The following is a 22,451-nucleotide window of genomic DNA, read 5'->3' as shown; positions in this document are numbered from 1 at the left end:
AAGTTTTTATTGCTGAGCATGACACCATATTGTACAGAATATCCCTTGTGCCAGTTGGGGTCAGCTGTCTGGCCGTGTCCCCTCCCAGCTTCCTGTGCACCCCCAGGCTACTCGCTGGTGGAGCGGTGTGAGAGGCAGAAAAGGCCTTGACTCTGTGTAAGCACTACTCAGCAGTAACTAAAACATCCCTGAATTATCAAAACTGTTTTCAGCCCAAATCCCAAACAGAGCTCCTTACCAGCTGCTCTGAAGAAAATTAACTCTATCTCAGCCAAACCCAGCACAAGGTGCAAAAAATTCAGTTCCACTATAACTTTGTGGTTGCCATCTTCTATAACAAAACAACTGCAAGGACCTCCTGGGTCATTCCAGATAATCTCATGCCACTGAGAGCAACCATACCATACAACGCTTTTTCTTAAAATATTAAGCCTTATTTAAAGACCACCTAAACCTCATATAAAGATTTGGGGTTGATTTTGCTGATTTTCACCTATACTATTGCTACTAGAAGAGTGCTCTTGAAATGCATTTCTTTGGTAGTTATAAATTTTCCTCTTATTTCCAGTTTGGGTCAGGTAACTTGACAGTTCCTGTATCAACACAGTCTGCATTGCTAAAATGGATCTTAAAAATCTCCTGAACTTATCTCCTTGCACTTTTAGAGAAAAATCATAGACTTCAACAGTTATTTGATTGAGCCAATCACCTTTAACTAACAATCCTTTAACTTCTTGTAATAGGTAAATTTTCCATTTCTATTTTCCTAATCAGTTCAGTTACCTTTTTCTAGACATGTTCTGGTTTTAACTAATCTTTCCTGAATATATATGAGTGGAAGTATACACAGTATTTTGGAGGAAATAGGTGTTTTGAATGTCTCTTATATCGGCTATTATACTTCTGTACTTCTGCTGGAAACACCTTAGGCCTAAGAAACATATACGTCCTATTGAAGGTCGCTGTATTTTGCAGGTTCAGATCACAATTTTTCATACAGTTTACCAGCGTAAGTCAGCATCTGGAAAAGCAGAGCTGACCTTCACTGACCTCTGCCTTTCATTCCTGTTCTGTGTACCCTTCCCTTTTGCCAGCACTACCATACAATTTGCTTTATATAGCAAAGCAGATTGAAAAACTTAATCCATTTTTCTTTTGGCTGATTTTCTCACCTTATAATTCCTGCTCTAACATTTTTTCAACATAACTAATCCTTTTTCACTTGGCACCACACAAACACTTCACTGACACCCTCACATATAACCTCCGCTGCATTTTGTCCTCAAAATCTGCAACCTCAATGTGTACCTGATACATTGGTAAGAAACCTTCAGCATCCATGGCCAAATTCAAGTGGAAAGACACTGCTTAAAGTGACTTTCACTCACTTGGGATGAGGTGAAACAAGCCCTAAAAAACAGTTAAGCTAACCAGTGGTCCCATGTTGGTGAGCACAACCTGTTAATGAGAAATGAGCCACTGTGTGAAGTGGGAGGAATATGGTTAGATGGCACAAAAGGATTGTGATGTTGACCCTGCACCAAATGAGTAGGATGTCTCAAGGAAAAGGAAGAGGAAACAGAGTCAAGATGGTAGAGAAAGAGAATGAGGGGAAGACATTAAAAAAAAAAAGACAAGACAATAGGGAGATGGAGCAATGGCAAGAGGAAGAGGAAGAAAAGAGAATGCATAAGGACTAACCTTCAGTCAACTGAGACATTTCCATCACAGCAACACACATCCCAAAGCAACACACTGAAAGGGTTACTTTCCCACCCCATTAACAGCTGTACAGAGTTTAAAATGGTGGCCTGGGTCTGGACTTGTCTTTTTAACAGGTGTCACGCTTGAAGTGCAGATCCAATGAAAACTAGCATGATACTAGTTCTAAGTTCTCCCATTCCCAGTATTAATAACATTTGTGGATACTATTTATTTTAAAAATATGCTTATAATTTTAATGGCACCCCACGTAGCATGTAATGGGACACTGCAAATTGGTTATATAATAACTAAGTGGAAGAAAGAACAATATAAATAGTGGTTTGCAGCCTTGACCTTATGGTGTTTCCTGCCACAATGAAAGTAAAAACACATGCTCCCCAAGAACCATCAAGCAGTTTGTCACTCCTGTTGGACATTTGGATGCCTTAGGGCTTGTCAACATGCAAGGCTACATTGGTTTAGCTGGGTTTAATTTGCTGCAAAGGGCTGTGTGAAATCTTCATTTGACTTAAATCAGACTTACTTCAGTTTAACTCAACAAATTAAAGGTCTGATAAAGCCTGAGTAACTGTTGATTAGGACAACTGTGGTTCTAATCAATTGCTTAAAATTATAGTGCTGCCTGAGCTGACAGACCTTCTTTTCTAGCAGCTTATCTTGATGAAGTTTTTCCAGACTCCTCAGACTGTTTTAATCAACTTAAATTGTGCCTGAATGCTCCTTAGGATCTGGTGCCACATGAGTTAATGTAACCGAATCTTCTCTGCTGCTGAAAGCAGAATATATACATATAGAAAATACTAAGTTCAGCAGAACAAATATTAAGTTCAGTGGGAAAGCACTGGTTATTCTAAAATTTAGTATTTTTTTTTTTTTTATATTGCACCCGAACACAGGCACTTCTCAGCTTACAGATGACAGCAAAAGTGGCTGTCTCCATCCTGTGTGGGCACATGGCATTCCAAACTAAACAAGTGCATCATACATATGCTGAGAGAAACACCCAGGGTTTCCTTACTTCAAAGCCTACAAGAATAATTTTGCCTCAGTCTTCCTGGGTGAAGTGCTTGGTAAGAATACTTAAGACTGTTGCATGAACACTTATCTGCTTAGGGAAATGTCATGGAAATGAAGAATTAAATGAATGGAAAACCAGCCATCGTTATTCCACAGAAGAATGTCCACAGAAGGAGTTATACCAGTATAGTAATAGTAAGACAATTATAACACTTTAATAACATCAGCACATTTCCTGAGCCTTGTTATGGAGAACCAGAACTTGCCTTAGCTTTAGAATGGCTTGTCAGCATCCTCCTTACTAAGGAAACACTCCAAGTGCTTCCTCTACAGAGGAAAAGGCAACAGCAGAGGAATCATTTTTTTATTTTCTGTAACTGGTTTTAGGCTAAGGCAAGTCAAGCAAACCTCGGTGAATTTCACCTAATTGTTCCAACATCGTCAGGAGCTATCTGTCAGAGAAAGCAAATAATGTATTAATTACTATTTCTACTTTTGTTGGGCAGAAAGGCTCAGCTAGGTCACCCCATCACCCAAAACCCCATTTACGCTAAAAGTATCATAACCATATTGCCAGCGCAAACATCAGGTTAGTTAGACAGACAGGGTGCTGTTACAGCTTAACAATACACACCACACATTGAACACATGAAGCAAAAACTTGCTTCCAAATGATAGAAACGCTTATTTTTGGTTTAGCTATCATTTGAGAAAGGCGAGCTTCTATTTCACAAGGCAATAAAAAGAATCAAACACTTAAGTGTTAAAATTTTATGAGGGCATATTCCTTTTTATCTTCCAAAGACAACCTCTGTTCATAGTTAACAGGATTTAATACAGAAAAGCTTGAAAGATACAGATATTTTGGGGCCTATCAACCTCTGTTAACTTTTCCACTGGGGTGAACTGCGACCCAGTTTATTTCAACTCACAAGCTGAACAGGAAAGAGCTCCGCTTTTCCCACAGGCGACTATGGCACTTTGAACCTCTTCCCCCGCCACCCTCCTTAGGCAAGAAAGCCCTTTACATAACTGCGAGGAAACCGGCTGGTTAGAGAAACACAACTCTCGACACCACGAACCCCTCTGGCACGTCCTTAGCTGTCACCTCCACCCACTTCCTATCTCTGACTCCTGCCTGCTCCCTGCACTGCCCTCCCTCAGCACGGAGACCACTAAACGCACTCTGCCCTTATTTCACAGCCAGCCAGTCTCCCGGCGTGCACATCAGCCGCCGGAGACCCGCTCGGCACTGCGGTCACAGGAAGCTCCATGCCATAGGGCCTAGCGTAGACGGCAGGGTTTCGTTAGCCCCCTTTGTGTATCCAGGACCAGACGGTAACCCTCCCGCGCTTCCCCAAGGCCGCGCCAGCCGCCCCGGGGCTGAGCCCTGACCACCGCCGCCGCCGCCCACAGACATGACCCCGTCCTTTAACCCACACCCCAGCCTCCGAAGGGGGATTTAAATCAGTCCCCAGAAGCCAGGGCGGCCGGCGCAGAGCACGCTGGGATTTGTAGTCGCCACGCCCCATCCGGACCCTCAGGCTTTGAGCGCGAGACCGGGGCGGAGAAACCACAACTCCCGTGAGCCTCCGCGGCGCCACCGCCCCAGGAGCGCAAGCGCAGTGGGGAGCGTTGGTTTTTGAATCCGCGGCGTTGTTATTGACGCCATATTGCTGGTGTGGGAGTCACGGAGGGAAGCGCCGCTGCCGCCCAGGCCCCACCGCCATCGCTCGTCATCGGCGGCCCCGGACCGGGTAACAGGACCCGGCCCCTCGCCCCTCGGCACAGCTTCTAGCCCGCTACCAGTTGCGGGCGGAATTGGCCCGGCTAGGGCAGGGCGGGCGGTGAGAGCGGAGATCCAGCCGGCCGAGCCGGAGCCTCTGGCGGGGCCGGCACCGCTCCCCAGAGAGAGGCCGACAGGGAGGCGGTGGAGGCCCTGACGCAGCTGCCCCCTCCTTTCCCTGCCGCCCTCCTTTCCCTCCCCCCCCTGCCCGCCCCAGACAGCGGGGAAGGCGCGTCTGGGCAGGGCCGGCTGCTGCCGCCACCACCACCGCCGTTGCCGTCGTCTCCCTTGCCTCTCGCTCTGAGCCCCCTTCCTCCGCCCCGCCGTCGCCCTGCGCCATGGCTTGCGGCGCCACTTTGAAAAGGACTCTGGATTTCGACCCGCTGCTGAGCCCGGCGTCCCCGAAGCGGAGGCGATGTGCGCCATTGTCAGCCCCGGCCTCGGCCGCTGCCTCCTCCTCCTTCGCCGCCGCCTCCCCGCAGAAATACCTGCGTATGGAGCCCTCGCCCTTCGGAGAGGTGTCGTCCCGGCTCACCACAGGTGAGGGACGCGGCACCACTGTACCCGGCAGCCAGCCGGAGCGGCGGGTGGTGGGGGGCTGAGGGTGAGGGAGCGGCGGGGAGGGGGCGGCGGGTGCGCAGGGCAGGGGGCCGGGAAGGCGACCCGGACGGGGGGGAGGTGGAAGAAGAAGAAAAAGCGAAAGTTGGGTGGGTCTAGCGTTCTCCTCCAGCCATTTTTTGTCGGGCTACATGGCTGGCAGCGGCGGGGGCCGGGGAGATCCCCGCTCGGCTTGGCACCGCCGCGACGGAGACACAATAGAAATGGCCGTTTGCAGCAGGAGTGGGGGAGGAGGGACTTGGAGGAAGGGGGGGGGGGCGGGTTGAGCCGATGCGGGCGGGTGGCCATAGCAAAGGGGTCGGGGTGGGGGTGGGGGTGGGGGGAAGACTGGAGAAAGGGACCTGAGCAGAAGAAGGGGGAGAACGTTGGTGGGAGAGGCTTGATCCAGTGCCGGGAAAGTGGGGACCGGCTTTTCTCGCGTCGGGGATGGGCACGGAGGATTTTTTTCCTCTTTATCACGGGTGCCTGGATGTGGCAAGGAGAGCCGCAGGGGCGAGTCAGGCTGCGGAAACGCTGGGGGTGGTGGAGGGAGGAGATGACCGTGGTGTCGGCGGGGCTGGGGCTGGCTTCCAGGAGGCGCCCTGAGCCCCTCTCGGTGGGGCCCCCATCGATCCGTTGAATCCATTATCGGTGGGTCGAACGTTGCCCGAGCCGAGGCGGCGGCACCTCCTCCCGTTGCTCAGACATGGGGGGGGGGTGAGGGAGGAGGGAAGCGGGGGGGAGGGCGGGGAGCGCGGCCTGTCATCAATCACCCGCAAAACGCCAGTGGGAAAAGGCAAAAGCAGATAAAACAAAGGGGTAATTCCGCTTCCAGTCCCTTAATGCGTGCCACCGTCCCGGATCACCCATTCTGTGGCATCCTTAAAGTTTGGTAGGAAAACCGAGAGATGAAAGCGATTGTGTGCAAGGGTGAGAGTTGCCTTCGGGGCAGATAAAATGGAATCTGGCAATCTCCTCGTCCCGGAGACGTCGGGCGAGAGCAAAATCTTTTTACATTCTTAACGTGTGAGAGATGAGTCAGCCGGTGCCCCTAAAAGCTGTGGGTCTGCTTGTGTAAGTGTTGTCAAGCATAGAATTATCCTAGTTTGTTTTACCAGCGAGCAGGGAGAGAAGAAACAAATGAATCTTGGCCGGGCACGCAGGATTGATTGGCCCTTCCTTACGGTTAGTCTAGTGGATAGCTTCCAGTAACGCACTTAAGAACGGCTAAACTCGCAGCCATGAGTGGCTGTGGCGCTGAGGTATGGATCTGTGTCCTTTGTGTGCAGGGAAAAAAAAGCCCTCTGCAGTTGTTGCAGCTGAATTCCTCCTCTTGCTGCTGCTGCATTTGGTACTCCCTTTAAACAAAAGTTGGCTCCGGATTACTGCTGGTTATTACTGAGCATTAAGTTTGAATATGTTTTCAAATTACCACCTCCTCCATGTAGGACAGTGCCTTGCTTTTATATTCTCGATTCTGAAAACTGTACAGTAGAATATATTTTTTACAGGTTTTAATCAAATAATAAATTGTTATGGAGGAAACACATAGAGGGCATACAGACTACTTAAACTTGGCATCAGTGCCTCGATATTTTTTTGAACCTCTAGGAAAAGATCCTGAATGAGTCAGCGGTCTAGGATGGGAGCTGTGATGGATGGCACTCCCTGGTACAGTGAGGCATTACATGTACTTTGAGATAGATGCTTAAAATGACAATTGATTTGATTCTTTTTAGAAGCTAAGTGTGGCTTCATTGCAAGGTTTCCTTTTGGCTTGTTTCCTTGGGATTTGGAGAACTTAGGTTTTGAATATTTAATATAAATATTGTCTGGCCAGTAAATGTGTATTGCTGAAAGGAGATAATAAAATTTTCAGTAGAGATAACCCACAGCAGTATTTGAGGCAATACCTAAACTTCTGTGTTAATGATTCTAAAGGCCTTGTAACTGAAAATGTTACTGAAGTTAAGCAACACAGGCTTCATCTTACCTTGAGAAAATCAGAGGTGCAGGTGGTAATTCATGTGAGAGGGTGATTCTGTACTGACAAGGGTGTATTTCATGTAAGCCATTTGTATAATACAAGGAAAAGTGAAGGACAGTAAATCATAATGTCTTTTACAGCGCTTGAATCCTCCTGAGCAAAACTTGAAACATTTAGAAATTGCTTACATTTACAAGTTTTGCTTAAAAGCTCCCTCTGTGGGGTCTGTTACAAGGGGAAATACCTTTGTTTGGTGGGAGTGCAAATGTGACTGTTAAGCAGCTTGCTTAGGTTTTACTTGCAGTTGAATTCATAGGTATTACCACATTGGGTGTATTTAATTTCGACCAGCAAATAAAGAATTTACAAGAGCTTGTAATTTTAAAGGGGCCACTTGAAAGATTGTGTGGAATTCCATCTCATCCAATTTTGTAAATGTATGTATGTCCTAATAATTAGTAGCTTTTGCGATAGTGGGAAGAAACAGACCGTTTATTCTAGAGCTCTGGCTTAGGATGAGGCAGTTTGCTATAGAAAAACGTGTTGCTTTCCATTGACTGTACAGTGAATTGACGTGACCATTTCTGATGTAGATGTCTACATTTGGATCAGATAAATCCTGCTCTGTGTGTGAAAGAAATTCCAACCTGACTTCAAAAAGTGCTGCCAGCTGAGTCACTGTTTTGTTCAGTTCTTATATTGGGAAATTTAGTAACAATAGCCAGAATTCAGTTGACTTCAGTTATGGTTTTCTCAGTGTGTTACTGAGCACTTAAAAAGTGTCTGTCTGAATTTTATTTAATGGAAGTTAATGGTTATACAAAATCGGAGCTCTGGATATAAAACCTGAGGCTGCTACTTCATTTAAAGTTCATGCTTCAGCATTTTTGTTCTGTCTGATACGGTGTCCTGGTAGTGTTTAACTGTACCCAGTGGAGACTATGTCAGCACCAGAACTTCTTACCACATGGTGAATTATTTAGAATGATGGATTATTTGGAAGTAGAATATGGGTTGATGGAGGGTGGTGCTGAGAACTAAGAATACAGTATGGTAGTCATATGAGAAAACAGCTGTCTTCAGAGTGGTCATAGACAAATAAATGTTATGTTTGAGAGAGGGCAGGCTTATTCAAGATAAATTTTATCTCGAACAAGAGTATTTTAATATTTTGTGCTTATTTGAACAGCTGTTACTTTCAGTTTTTCGGTGAATTTGGCAGCCAAACTGCAGTTGTGGCTGTACCTTCTGTGGAACTGTGCTTACTGGCGTGAGCATGCTCGTGTGGGTGCCAGCTAATCTTTGGATGCTGTTGTTTGCCTCTAGAATGAATGTTTTTAGAGCAGTGTTCACTGTAAGTGGTGCAGACCATACCTGCCTGGCATAAGGTGGGTTCAGTTTTGAAAAAGTGGCTCTAATAAGTTTTCTACTGCTTGAATACTACAGTTGAGTTTTACTTTCATGTAAGTTCTAGTTATAAATGAATCTGTTGTGTATGATCAAAGTAACTGCACTTCAGTTTGGATGCCGGCGTGTAGTGCACTGTACATGTTCGATTTCCTCTGAAGCCCTAAGAGCTGTCCTGTTTCAAAGGTGTTAAATGAATTCTAGACAGTGAAAGGAGGAAGCAGTGGCAGTATTCTGTTCTGCTGGATGTTTTAGAACCATTATTTGCAGCTTTACCGTGATGAAAAATTATGTTGGGGTGGGAGGGGAGAAGAGGAAAAGAAAGAAAAAGGGGAATAAATTATCCTGAAGTTTTTAAAATTCAAAGGCATGTCGGCGTATAAAGCCTGGACATCTGGATATTCCTGAGACTGAAGCAACAGTGGGAAATACAGTCCAGAGAAATGGAAAGGGGGGGGGGGGAGAGAAGGGAGATGGAATGTTGACCTTCGGGATTTAAATCTAATTCGTGCTACATAGTAACTGAGAAGACAAACTGAGATCAGCAGCTTGCTTCCATACTCCTTTCATGAAATCTGGGGTTAACTTGCAGCTAAAACTTTGTAGAATCAGAATGTTACATTTAAAAAACAGTTTGTGAAATTACTTAAAAACCCAGAAACTTTTTCGTCTGTACATGCAGTTTTTCCTCCATCTGAAATATTCATCTGCCTTCCCCAGCAACTAATTAATGTTGCAAACCAAAAATTGTACTGGGTTGAGTTACTGAGAACAGTCTTTCAACTCAGAACACTGGTTGAAATCCAAGGAGAGATAATGTCAAATGTTTGATAGAATATGGAAACTACTAAATTTATGCAGTATTGAGTTATGAGTGTGCGTAAGTGCATATTTGTGCATATTTGCTGCCCGAACACAGTCGTAAGGCAAATTTCTGGTTAAAGACAGCAAATGGAGTTGTTTCTAAGAGTCCTTCACGGGGGATTCTTTACAAACATAAGGCAGCTAAATTTCTCTATTTTGTGAAAGAACAGGTATACAAGGTATACATTAATCTGAAGGAAAAAAAACCCCAAGATATAATTAACACAGATTTTTAAAATTACTGTGGGAAAATGACTTTGACCTGTCTGAATAGGAGGAACTGTTAGTCTTCCCATCAGGCTGTCCTCCCGTGACCTTTCAGTTGCCCTGTTGAGCAAACTGACTGTTTCTGTCCGAAACTTGGTCAGACAATGGCCAAGTGCAGGTTTGGCTTTAAAATGAACATATCTAGCAGCTTAGGAATGTGACATATTAGTAATGGTGTATCTCCTTCTGCTTGATTTCTGTTTTGTTAACATTTATCTGCATGTGTATTTATTGCTAAATTACCCTGGCAAGATGCCAGGTTTCTCATTGTGCTCCAGTATTGCAGAAATCATTTGGATTAAAAAAAACAAAACGTTCCCACCCCTTACAAAAAAAAAAAAAAGGCAACACATAATGTCTGCATCTGGAGTTGATAATTTAATTTATATGAGAAATTTCTGTAGATGCCTGTGGTACCTATAAATGTTAAATACCCTTGGTTGTAGATGTCATAAAACATTGAAGCAGTTTTTTGTTTCAGTGGCAAGTCTGATAAATGCAATGTGACATACTTTTTTTATGTGAAGAGAAAGATCTAATTGCTGTGTCTAATACATTTTGCATTGCTTGATTTATTTTTCATTCCTCAACCCCCTGATCAGGAGAACTGGGATTTCCTGAAATAACACATTGGCAGAATGAGCTAATGCATATGTGAGCATCCAGCTTGTGGGAGAACCAGAATCTTCGTCAGCCTTAGACCTTGAGTAATTGGATCTGGTGGGGTGGCCAGCTCTGTGCTACAGAGTCCCATTACAAGCTGCTTCTGGCTGTTCATTAGCTATAGACACTGGCTGTGAAGTGTCAGCATGTACCCATTATCAGTGTTCTCTCTGGCTTAGAGCATGCTCCTCTGAGGTGAGCATTTTTTCCAGAAGTATACATTCTGTAACTGAATACAGTCCATGCCTACTTAAGAAACATAACTGGAACAGTTGATGTCTGTGACCAAAGCAGGAGAATAAAAGGAGTATCTGGATTATTTTAATTTCTGTCTGTGCCTGTGGATACCCTGGTTAAGTAGATGGATACCCTGGTTAGGTAGATAGAAAAATTGAAGAATTGCCCTGTTGCAGTGCTGCCCTTAGTGAAAGCTACCTGCTTAAAATTAACATTGTCAGTAGTCTGGTGGGAAGACCAAAACTAGGAATGTGGTAGCATCAACTAGATGTTGAGTAAGTGTGATGGTCTAATGGAAAAGTTACAAATTTGAACTAGGACAGTGAAACAGTTTTGCATTTGACATGAGCTGAAGTCCCAGAAAATGTATGTGATTGACGTCAGGGTAGCATTTGCTTGATTCACTTAGAAGAAATCTCAGGCATGGTTCAAGTTTGAATGCATATGTTGAATGGTGACATTGCAGACTGAAACCTGAGCTTTAGGTTCCATTTCAGGCCAGGAAAACTGCTGCTCTGATTTCAGCCTATTGAGTCACCTTCCTATGTATTTTGCCAAAGTTTCCTTCAGCTAAGAGAGAGAAGCCAGGAACTAAGATGAGAGATTGCTGGTTTAAAAATCAAGGCAAAAGAAAAAAATCCTTCAGGGGAAACAGTCAGCACTTTCGTAGTTGATAAGCAGTTATTAAACTGGGGAAGAAAATTGTTTGTCTTGTTACATTTTCAAGTTGAACTGCTGTTTCTCTTCTACGTAATTTCTAGGTAATTACAGGTCAAGATGAAGTAATTAGATGACAGAACTTTGAAAAAGAGCAACTTGCCTTTTATCATGAATTAAAGGAAGTAAGAAGACAACATCACTCCTTGGAAATGAATATTTGGCTTTGTAATCCATTAGTGTGACAGATCATATTCTGATTTGCCCTTTCACATTTTATTCTCTCCTCATTGGGAGTTAAAGCAGCTGAGACATGAAACATTGTTTCCCCAAGTCACATCTCTTACTCTGTTAGAGCACTGGTGTGAATGTTGTCCTTCATCTAGTGTGATCTTTAATGAACCTGTGTACTCAACTTTATGCTCTCAGTTCATTGTGCTCTAGATAAAACAAAGAGTGTATCAGCGTATTTCATTATTTTCAGGTGTAATTGACTGAATCCTCTACACCTTTAGTGGTCATGGTGAGAAAGTAGCAGACTTTGTTTGCCATTCTTTATCTTAGCCTTGAACTTGAAGGAGGAGAAAGGGCAATGTAATACAGTCTTGCATAACAGGCTGGGATTCATAATCATCCTGAAATTGAAACATCGTTTATGAAGCACTAATTCATTTCAGTGTGTTAGCAGTGTGGCTTTTTCTTGCTACTACCTTAAGGTGAAGGTATCTGTAACCAGTAAGGAAAGCTGAGCAAAAAGGCTAAGGTGAAATTAAAAAGAAACTGAGGGTAGGCCTCAGTGATACGTGCTTTATCATATTAAATATATTCCTTTTGTAATCTCATAAATTAAATTATTGCCTGACCTACAATGTCTCATTTGAACTTAAGCACCTATGAGATGTCATTGTTGAAAAAGGCAATTTGGGCCTCGATGTTGAGGAGCACACAAAAAACCTCTCTCCTGTGTTTGACACCAGTTAAATGCACATTTTAATTCAGTTGTCAGCTGCCGAGTTAATAGTCAGAGCTAATTGGAAGTAAGAAAGGTTAAGAAAATGAACTTGAAAAAGCAGGAAGGTTTTCTAGAATTAAAACTAGGTTGGAGAATGAGATCTACTAACGCTAAGCTTTGTTTAACTGGGCCAGAGGTTTAACGGGCTTTGCAGTTAGCTGTCTGTCATATAAATATTGTTCGAAAGTTGTCTGGTTTGAGCTGCCTTAATATTTAATGGTTTCTTTCAAGTGCTGAGATGCTATAGAAATTGTTTTGGACAGAATTTGTTTGTTCATCAAACAGTTTTGTGGATTTATTAAGCAAAACTGTAAATGCCAGAACTTTGGTGAACTTAAACAGCTTATTCTGCTAGATTGTGGGTTTTTTTTTTTTTAAAAAAGACTAAGTAATTCAATTTGACATTCAGATTTTCATTTAAAATGAGTCATGAATATTTGCAAGCTTACATGTCACTTCACAATGAAGTAGTTTTTTTTAAAGTCAAAGATTTTATGCCACTGTATGTTAATTAAAATGCCTGTTCAGTTTTTGCTGCTGCAAAAATGTGTCTGCTTAGTTTGAGGGTTTGTTAGTCTGATCATTCGTGTGTGAAATTATTGAACAGTTTGGTGCCACATAAAACTCGTGTTTCTTGATTATTAATCTCAATTTTACCAGTGGTGGAAATTGGGAAGTACGAGGCGAGTCATTTCCATAGTCATCTTGCCTACTAACAGCACAGAACCGAGCAGAGCTTGTACTCCAGTTCTCTGTACTGAGCAGTAGTACATTAAATCTCATAAATTAGATTAAGTAGAGGAATGCCGTTTACCAGAGCAAGTTATGTACATGTTCTGCAGGTGTGTTCAGTTAGGACTTCATGCTTTTCTCTTTCTGCCAGTGGTTGTTTGCAATGTGAACAGTGTATTGTCACATTTAAACAGTCCCCTGCTCTGTTTCACTTTGCTTAGTTTTACTTCTTTACATGAAGTTATAGCAATGCAGACTGTCAAAGTGGTTTTCTCAGGACTGGGAACTCCCAATGGTGTATCTTGAGATTTTTTTTTATTTTCAGAGCAAGATTTGAAGATGGCAAGTTTAAAAGTGTTGTCAAATTAGAAGCAGATTAGAAATTACTGCAATATCATTGAGACTTCTGTGTTCACCATTCAGTATAATTGGGATTAGAACCATGTATCATTGGTGTAAAGATCTTAATTTTCTATCCATATTCTTCCCTCGCCCCCCAGTTGCTCTCACTCCTTCTATTCTGGCTGCTGTTCTAACATCGTCTCTGAATTACTCCATATTTAATTTACAGGGGTTGATAGGACTGGAGGAAACCTGGCTGATGATTGCTATTTTAACTCTTGCAGTTTTATCCATTGACCAGAGACAAGAGTCTTTTATGGGTTTTGTTTGGGTTTGTTTTTTTTTTTAATTATTTTGGTGGTTAATGTGGTTTGAGAATGTGTCTGCAAGAAGATAATAGGTGAGCTGTAGAGAAGATTATTATCAAAGTTGTTGTGCCCAAAACTTGGCTGATGCTGTTGCAGTTCATATGGAACTTGGAAAGTATGTCCAAGACCAGGTAGTCATAGTGTAGGTTGCACATGGTCTGTTACATTTTTCAGTTGACGTAAATACAGTGTGAATGTTCCTCGTAGTGTAGACACTTCAGGACAGATATTCTCTTATGAGCTAATTCGGTTCCCACTCAAAATTATGCACTATTGCTTTAGCTAGAACCGCATTTGATTCTGAGGAAAAGTATTGTTTTATGACCATAATGCCATTGAGTAGAGCTATTGCAGGGCCATTCTCCCACTGCTGCAGTGTGTATGCATGTGACTAATTCTACACGGGATTCTGTTAAATTTTGGAAGGCTGACTGCATCTTCATTTAACCTGATTTGTTATTACCACACTGGAGCATAGTATGTATCTTGTCCTACAAAAAGTGTGCATCCTCCAGGCATCCTTGAGTGCTTTTTTCGCCCCTTCTGGTTTCCTTCTCTTCATTTCTCTACTGAGCTGCTTTATTGTGTCTTCTGCATTTGCTTCTGCTTTGAACCAACTCCCTGATCTCCCTTTACGGAGCTGAAAATTGTACAAGCGCTGTAGGCATGGGACTGAAAAGGTATAAACTGTAAGGCTTCAATCAGAGAACAAAATCCAAGGAAGAAGCTCCTTCACTGACAAAACCTGGTATTCCTGTTGACTGTGGAAACAGTTTCCTCTTCTTTTATCTACTGGCTGCTCCTGGACTAACTTACAGAGTTGAACCACCACAACAGCTAAACCTCTGAAATAGAAATTGGTGAATGTTTGCTTCTGCTTGGCCTGCCATAGGATTCCTTCACTGACTGACCAAGCTGGTAGCTAAAGTTACTTGTTCACATCACATGGTTGCTTCCTAGAAAATGTTCAAATAAGGAAGCTTAATAGCATACTGTTAACAAACCTGAAAACTAGTTGAGAATTTTTCACAGTATTGTGTTGGCAAAATGCTGAACAGAAATAGAAAGGTACTGAGTGGAGTACTTTGCAGCTCTCGGATAATCACGTAGATTTATATGTACCTGAGTTTCGGAAAGCTCTCTTTGCCAAGAGTTTGGAAGCTGATTCTGTAAGAAATTTTTCAGAAAAGGCACACAGGATTAATAATTTTACTGCAAGGATTACCCCTCTCTTGTAATTCTACAGTGAAAATGAGATTATTAAAAACACTTGCTGTATTTTATTCAGTGTGATCAAATGCTGAGCTACATATTGCTATACTCCTTTAAAAGAGGTTATTGATCCATCCGTTGTCTTTATTTGGATAGATCTGAGGTTGTCAGAAGTGTTGTGGAATGCTTTTTTATTTTCCCTGTGGGTTTGCCATTTTTTGAGATTTTAACCAGTAGTTGCTTTGTGCATGGTACTTCATGTATGTATTTTATTCTGGAGTCTTTTGTTACCCATAACAGTATGAATGATAAATGCTGTCTGGGGGAGAAAGATGACTGCAAATTAAATGCATGAAGGGAAGATCATAAATACCAGTAGAAGTTTTACAGAATATTTTTTTATCCATGTATATTGTATTACTGATAGCTCCTAAATTTTAACCTTATGCTGTTTACTTTAGTTAGCAGCACTCTGGCACTGATACCTGACCTTAACTAACAACATTTTTGTTAGTGTTCTGGTGCAAACAGTCTGGAGTTACTTTCAGTTAGTCATTCTTTGTGTCTTGGGTAAAACATGGTGGGTTTTGCAGGCCATGTTTAAAGACTCTATCATCAGTTAATTACCTGCAGTGTTTGGTGCTTGACTGGAAACCAAGTCAAGTAAAACCTTGGATTGTTAATTATTTTAGACTTATTTTTTATGTTGTTTTTCTTTCTAGAACAAATTCTGTACAACATAAAACAGGAGTACAAACGCATGCAGAAGAGGAGACACTTAGAAAATAGCTTCCAGCAGACAGATCCTTGTTGTTCTACTGATGCACAGCCACATGCATTTCTCCTTACTGGACCAGCTTTGCCAGGTACCTGGAAAATTCTGTGTAATTCTGCTTTGTCTTTTTAGACTCTGTTATGTAAATGATTTTTCCTAGTTATCTTTATAGGACCTTCTTTCCAGTTACTGTTGCTTTTTTTGGCAATGAATGCTGTGTAATTCTGCTATATGCTGTTAGACTCCTGCTTGAGTAAATAATTTTCCCCAGTTATCTGGTGTTTCATGGCACATTCTCGCGAGTTACTGTTGATTTTTTTGGCAGTATTAGCATGGATGTGGAGGATTGTAGCTTCTTGTTTTAAGAACCAGTAGGACACAAAGCTTGCATTATTTTCAAGAGATCGTCCTGCATACCCTGCCACTGATACTGTAATAAGCTTTTGCAAAGCATCTGGTTTTGCACAGATGCACTGTACTGACAGTTTTACATGAAATAGAAGCTTAAATTTGTAAATGGCATTCACAGTGTTTGTGTAAGATGCCTGTGCATATTGCCCATTGTAGTCTTCTTCCTTTTGAGGGTCCAATTCTAATAGTAATTAGAAGCGTTCAAATTGTAAAGACTTCTCCAAATTCTTTGTAAAGCTCCTAATGTCAAAGTTGCAAAGAAAATTGATTTTAAAGTGGTTCTGAACTAGTTTCAAGTGTAAATTTGTGTGCCTGAATATTTAATCTTAGGTACTTCATCTGCAGCCTCATCACCATTGAAAAAAGAACAGCCCCTGTTTACTCTCAGACAAGTTGGAATGATCTGTGAACGCTTGCTGAAAGAACGTGAAGAGAAAATCCGTGAAGAGTATGAAGAAATTTTGACCACAAAACTTGCAGGTATATTATAGCTCAAAATAATGTGTTAGGATGAGTTTGAAAGCTTAAAGATTTTCATTATGTTTGTTACGCTGTACTTTTTTTCTGACCTAACATGATCAAGATTGCATACAGGACAGAAAAAATGGTGTATAGACTCTTTGATAGGCTTTTTTCTTCTATGCTGGCTTGGGTAGAAACTGACTGCTGGGTATTACTAATCAGTTGAAACAGTGGATTTATTTCACATGGAAATTTTTCTTGCTATGATGTCTGAATTGATGATTTCCTCCTTTTTTTTTTTGTTTTTAGTGGTTTGATTTTGTTTTGTTTGCTAGAAAGTCTTTCTCTTCTACTGGCTTAAGGGACCTTTGTGAAGGGTTTTGTTTGTTGTTTTTTTTTTTCTTCCTGCTTAGGAACTGACTTCCTTTTTCTGGAATTTGGCAAGATGACAGTACCTAAGATTTCCCTTTCTCTTCCCAGTACTTGCCATTACATTGCTGCCAACAGTGTTTGGTATCTGCCCGAGTGTCAGTCGTTCAGCTGATGCTCTTTATTGAATTGTTGTATTTCACACCATTTAGCTCATGTTTTTGGTGCCTGATGCCAACTTTCCCATAAGGATCATGTTAATGTCAGCATTATAAATAGGACCTTTCTTTACTTGAAGTCCTCTACTTTATAAGCCCTTTGCTAGTATTTGAGCATCTAAATTGTGGTGCATTCAGAGGTACATGCCTTCACAGTATGATTCAGTGTCTAATTTAATATTTATGGTGATTATAAGAGACATCTGAGTGCACTTTTGGGGCAGCAAACCTGTGTTTGACTCCCCACAGCTGTTCTGCCTCCCACCTCAAAACACAGAGAATTAAAGTTTGCAGATCTCTTCTGGTGTGGTAGGAGTAGTGTGGTGTGGCCATGCAGAGTGTCAGCAGACTTGAGTCACCTTTGTGGCTTGCCTTTGACAGTGTGGTCTCTGCAGCTGAGCCTGTATTCACGTTCTGTATTGCTGTCCTGCCATTGCTATGTAAGAAACAGCTACAGTTCCGAGTCCCTCTTAAATCTACATCTGTTTACAATTGGAGCTAGAGCTCTAAATACTTCTGTTGCTTTGGATCAAACACTCCATTTCTGTGCTTATAACCTGCTTCAGACTGATGAATTATGACCCTTTAGAGTGTTATTCTTCTAATTTGTATATGTTAGGAACTGGGTCACTTCTTGCATTCTCTTAAATGCATTTCAGTTAGCAGTGATCACAGTAACCATTTGAAGACCAGATATATTTACATTTGTTCCAGACACTTTCTGAGAACAAACTTGTAGTTCTTTACAAGCAGGAAGCTCTCTGGCAGGTTCCTTATGTGTGCTCCATCTGTTAGTCCCAAAGGGAACATTCTCTTCCCCCCCCCCCCCCCCCTTTTTTTTTTTTTTTTGAAGGGGAGTGTGTGCTTTACAGTGAGATGGGTTAGGTTCTTGTTCTTAGGATGGTGGTCATCAAAAGAGTGAGAAAGATCATGTTACTGCATCCCATATATCAAGCCAGTATTACATTTTCAGTATTATATGGAGATTTTAGAGACTGCTAAAAGACTTTAGAAATTCCTTACATAGAAGGCCAGTTATATTTTTCTGCCAACAGATGATTATACCCTTTTCTAAACTTTGTACTGTAAGGTAATACTCATTCTTACAATCTAGTGAAGTCAGTGGAAACTGGGAATTCTGTAATAAATCTCAATTTAATAGCTTCTTTTGAATGACTTAACTGAATGTTTGGATCTGGGATATTTTCCTGATTCCTTTCTGAATCACGATGTTCTTGTAGGTAGGTAACCAGATAGATGCTGCTTAATTTTTTTTTTTTTTCTTCTCCCATATTCTTTGTGAGCGGAGTTGTCTTTCACACAGAGTGAGTGTTTGATAAACGGAAAACTCAGATCATGCTAATGCCTTGATTTCCCTTCCTGCCTGTTACCTGAAACTGCTGTGTTAGAATAAACTTGGGTTTGCAAGATCCTGCGCAGGTTTTAAAACCAGAGGAGTTCAAGGGACTAAGTGAAGTTTTCACTTGAAAGGTTTTTTAGAATCCGGTTGTGGAAACCAGCTTTTTATACGAAAGGTCAGGTCACATAGTAATCATGTTTGTACTCATGTTGTTCGGCCACCTTCTGATTGAAAACAGATAGTTAGAACATACATGATACAGGATGCCAGTGGTGTAAGTGTCTGTAAGTATTCACTTAAATTATCAAACAGCTCACTGTAGGTTGCTCAGACCTTTGGGTTGCTTAACTTTCTGAATCTGAATGCCACAAGAAAAGGGATTTTTAGTAACACTGGATTCTTTAAATTTCCAAAGTCACAGTTTTTAACAAAGATGATACTAAAAAGCAGCTGTGTATGTTGACTTAAACCTTTAAAGAAGAAAGCTTGCAAGTTGGTTTCTGGCCTTTAATACATACTTTGAGGAAAAGTTCTAGTTTCTGTTATTTTTGGAAGTGGTTTCTGGGCAACAGATCCTTCAATCTGCTCTTTGTGCTATTTTGTTGTTTGGCTAAGATCCTCGCATGGCTGCTGAAAAGCCATCAGTCAGAACTGCAGTGAACAGAGGTCCTGCTTGTTGGGCAGAGGGGAACTTCTGCCATGGCTCTGGGCCCCTTTGGCCAGGGATGGATGTCCTTAGGTCTTGGGGTCAGATCCGAACTTCGGGCTGCTGCTGAACTACTTGCTGATTACTGATACCCTGTTTACTTCAAAGGTGAAGCTCATCCCTGCAAGAGGATGGGGACTTTAATGGGGCAAACCTGTGGGACTAGGAACCACTACAAATCTAACTGCATTTTTGGTTGAAGATTGCCTTCTTTGACCTTGCCCCTTTCTCAGAACACCCCACATTGCTGCACATGTATTTTTCCACAAGGGAGGAAGGGCAATGGAGAGGAGCAGCATCTGGTAGATATTACTCTCCTTGTTCAATTTCCTAACTCTGAAAGGTGATATCCTGCTGATGAGTGCAATATTAAATTGAATAAAATATTGCAAATGTATTTGTGTGTATGTGCATAAAAAGAATAATCTTTCAGGAAAATAGAAATACTTAGTTCAAAGCCAGATTGATACATTTGAATCTAAATTTCATTTTGGATTGCACAGTAGTTGTTTTCATGAAGTCCACAGTCAACTACATGTCTCTATTGTGGCTACTTCTGTGATTGGAGTTAATCAAGTGCTAGTCACTTGGTGTTTCATTCTTTTAGTTTGTTACTTGTGTTTGATTTTCTGGTGGTCAACAAAAAGAATTTCCTAATTCCATAGCAAGTGCCTTTCCTCTACTTCTGTGTTTCCATTTCATTAAACAGACTTTCTTGCGTCTGGTACTGGTAAAAGCAGAGGTTGTGTTTCCAACCCTAGCACTGACTTTAATACTATGTTTGCTTAACTATTTTGCCCCCATTATGGATCTGTGAAATGATTACATTTGATTACTTCAAAATACCGTGTCTGATGCTTAGCAGGCATTAGGTATGTTGAGGTCTGTGTGTGTGTGCAGCACAGTTCTCCTTGAGCATATTACCATCATTCCCATTACAGATGTTTATATGGGAAAGTTTCTTAATTAGGGGGATGTTGTTTTGGGGGTGGTCAGGAATGGGGATTTTGGACATTGCTGCCTTGTTGTTCTGGGGATGAAAAGGTATGAACTGTGTGAAGTCACTTAAAACTACTGTTAGTGGATGTGTGTTTAACTTGTATATATAAAAAAGTATGTTCCAGCCTCAGTTAATGTACTCACATTTCTGCTTCGTGCTTGCAGAACAATACGACGCATTTGTGAAGTTCACGCATGATCAAATCATGCGACGATATGGAGAACAGCCTGCCAGTTGTGAGTATTGGTTCCTTTGGGTTCCTCTTGCACCATTACATTAGTGAATGTTCAGGAATTGAAATGGCCAGACTTTGTTGTTAAGCTACAGCTAGGCCCCAAGTTAAAGTATCTTAAATTGGGAATAAGAAAGGCCGACCAAGGTCGAAAGGAAGACATGGGATAAAATGCCACTTTTGTTTTAAAAATCTGGGACTGTCTCCCGTAACACGCTGGTATTGTATTTCTGAAGTGGGGTTTGATGTATCCATGGCAGATTTGTGACAGAGCTGGCATGTATTAACTCCACTATTAACTCTTGCTTTTTTTTCTCTTTCCAGATGTTTCATGAATCACACTTTCTGCATATGTGGGCTGCCCTATACACCCCGTTTTATTGTTGCAAGCTGTCCCAGTAAAGACTTGCAGCAATGCCATATTTTTTCCCCCTGTGAACACAGGTTATTTCAAGCTTTTGTCAGTGGCAACCACTCTTATGCAGCAACTGGTTTTGGAGTGCTCCCTGATGTCAGTACCACCTGGATGTGGACCTTTGCTACCTGTAATAATACCAGTGGCCTCATTTGCTGTATCATTACAATTTGGCTTCTTATGTTAAGTTTGAAAAAGTTAAAGGATTAAAGCTGGTGTTCTAGAAGTTGCCCTTCACTGGTTGTGTAAATAAAATTGTAGAATGACACTTCTGACTGAAGTTAGTGTGATTTTCATAACTGTGCACTACAACAAAGCTGTAATCACAGTTAAGTTAGAATGTAATCCCAGGACAATTTTAAGCAAATAGCCCACAGTACTGCCTGTGAAATAGTGAAGGAGGGCATTTCTGTATTCCATGACTTTTTTGGGGGTTAAGAATGGGTTTATATGATTTCTCATTTTTGTAGTTTTTATTTATTCTATCAGTCTTTAACAAATGTTTATTGCTGCAATTTTTCAGTGTATCATTGTTTTACTGCCCTTGTAGTACTGGAATTTAGTTGGAAGAATAAAACATTTACTTCTAATCTGTTTGTTTTTAATATGCAGGTGGAACTTCTGCTGTGTACGAATAAACTTAAATCTGAGTGTTTAAATGAAAACTTTATTCACTGGCAGTAGCGGGTGGGTCAGAATTTTAGATCAGGAGAAGGAGGTGGGTGAAAATCTTTGGTAATTCTTCAGAGGCAAAGAAGTCATTCTTAGATTGGCTGTATTGTGTTCCTGTTGTGGAAGCATGTTTGGTACAGAACTGATAAGAAACTGTTGATTTAGCTTGCTGCAGCTGACTCAAAAGGCTGTGTTTGTCCTCCTTCAGATTCAAATGACGCAGTAAAGGAAATCTGTAAGATAGGGCAGGCTCTTAACACCACAAGCTAGAACTGCATAGGTATTGGAAGAGCTAAAGGTGTGTAATCTCTTTGTTCAGGGTCGAGGAGTCTGTTGTTGGATGCATTCAGCTTTTTCCAAACTGCTGTATCAGTGCTGGTTGCTGCTGTCTGTGCAGTTCTGAGTCCCAGAGTGAATTACTGCAAAGTTACTACATGGCAAGTCCAGATCTGTGTGCTGTGGGGTAGAGGTATTGCTTACCAAAGGACTCGGGGTATCTGCTTTGGGGACTTGAAAGCAATTCCAAAGTAATCCTTCAATTATAAACCGTCTTCTCTAACTTACTGCCAGCTTCTGGTTAAGTGCAAGTCTGTTGTGTAATAGGTCTTTGTACCATTTGAAATTAACAAGAGAGTTTTAGTTGAAATGGAATTGAAACCTCAGTTGGTAGATGCAGGCGTTTATTGGCTTATGCTGATGATTATGGTATCATAGAAGCCGTGTGATGAACTCTAGTTCTTTGTGAAGGTTTATTCACTCAGTAAGGAGGTTGTTGCAGGTTCAGAATTGGGCACATTGCCACAGTATCACAGTATTTTTCTGCACACTTTCCTGAGACTCGGCTTACCTAAATATTTGGATTCTTCTTACTGTATTTTCCAAGTCTCAGAAATGGGAAATGTGTGCTAGGCTCCCTTCTCAGGTTTTATCTGAAGGTAAAACCAAGTTTTTCAAGGGC

General features: G+C 41.6%; 1 protein-coding gene across 4 annotated transcripts; it reads left to right on the top strand.

The window, feature by feature from the left end:
• Nucleotides 1-4,301: 4,301 nt before the first annotated feature.
• On the top strand, nucleotides 4,302-21,411 carry AKIRIN2 (akirin 2). 4 transcript variants are annotated; one of them, XR_008973577.1, is made up of 6 exons: nucleotides 4,302-5,068; nucleotides 15,596-15,739; nucleotides 16,405-16,539; nucleotides 19,283-19,476; nucleotides 20,339-20,410; nucleotides 20,731-21,411. XR_008973577.1 is itself a non-coding variant. In XM_057419986.1 (5 exons), exons 1-5 carry the CDS (start codon nucleotides 4,867-4,869, stop codon nucleotides 20,739-20,741), a joined length of 564 nt encoding a protein of 187 aa, XP_057275969.1. In that variant the 5' UTR covers nucleotides 4,322-4,866; the 3' UTR covers nucleotides 20,742-21,411. The 4 variants fall into 4 exon arrangements, 2 of the variants coding, with proteins under 2 accessions (XP_057275969.1, XP_057275967.1); XR_008973576.1 differs by having other exon boundaries at nucleotides 4,305-5,068; nucleotides 15,596-15,743; nucleotides 16,394-16,539; XM_057419986.1 differs by lacking the exon at nucleotides 19,283-19,476 and having other exon boundaries at nucleotides 4,322-5,068.
• The last annotated feature ends 1,040 nt before the right edge of the window (nucleotides 21,412-22,451 follow it).

The sequence above is a fragment of the Pezoporus wallicus genome, unplaced genomic scaffold (assembly GCF_028554395.1).
Source record: "Pezoporus wallicus isolate ANWC-B61680 ecotype Strahan unplaced genomic scaffold, APGP_CSIRO_Pwel_v1 contig_10953, whole genome shotgun sequence".
Taxonomy (NCBI): Eukaryota; Metazoa; Chordata; class Aves; order Psittaciformes; family Psittacidae; genus Pezoporus; species Pezoporus wallicus.
Note: the sequence above shows the minus strand (reverse complement) of the source record. Positions and strands in the feature narration are given on the sequence as shown.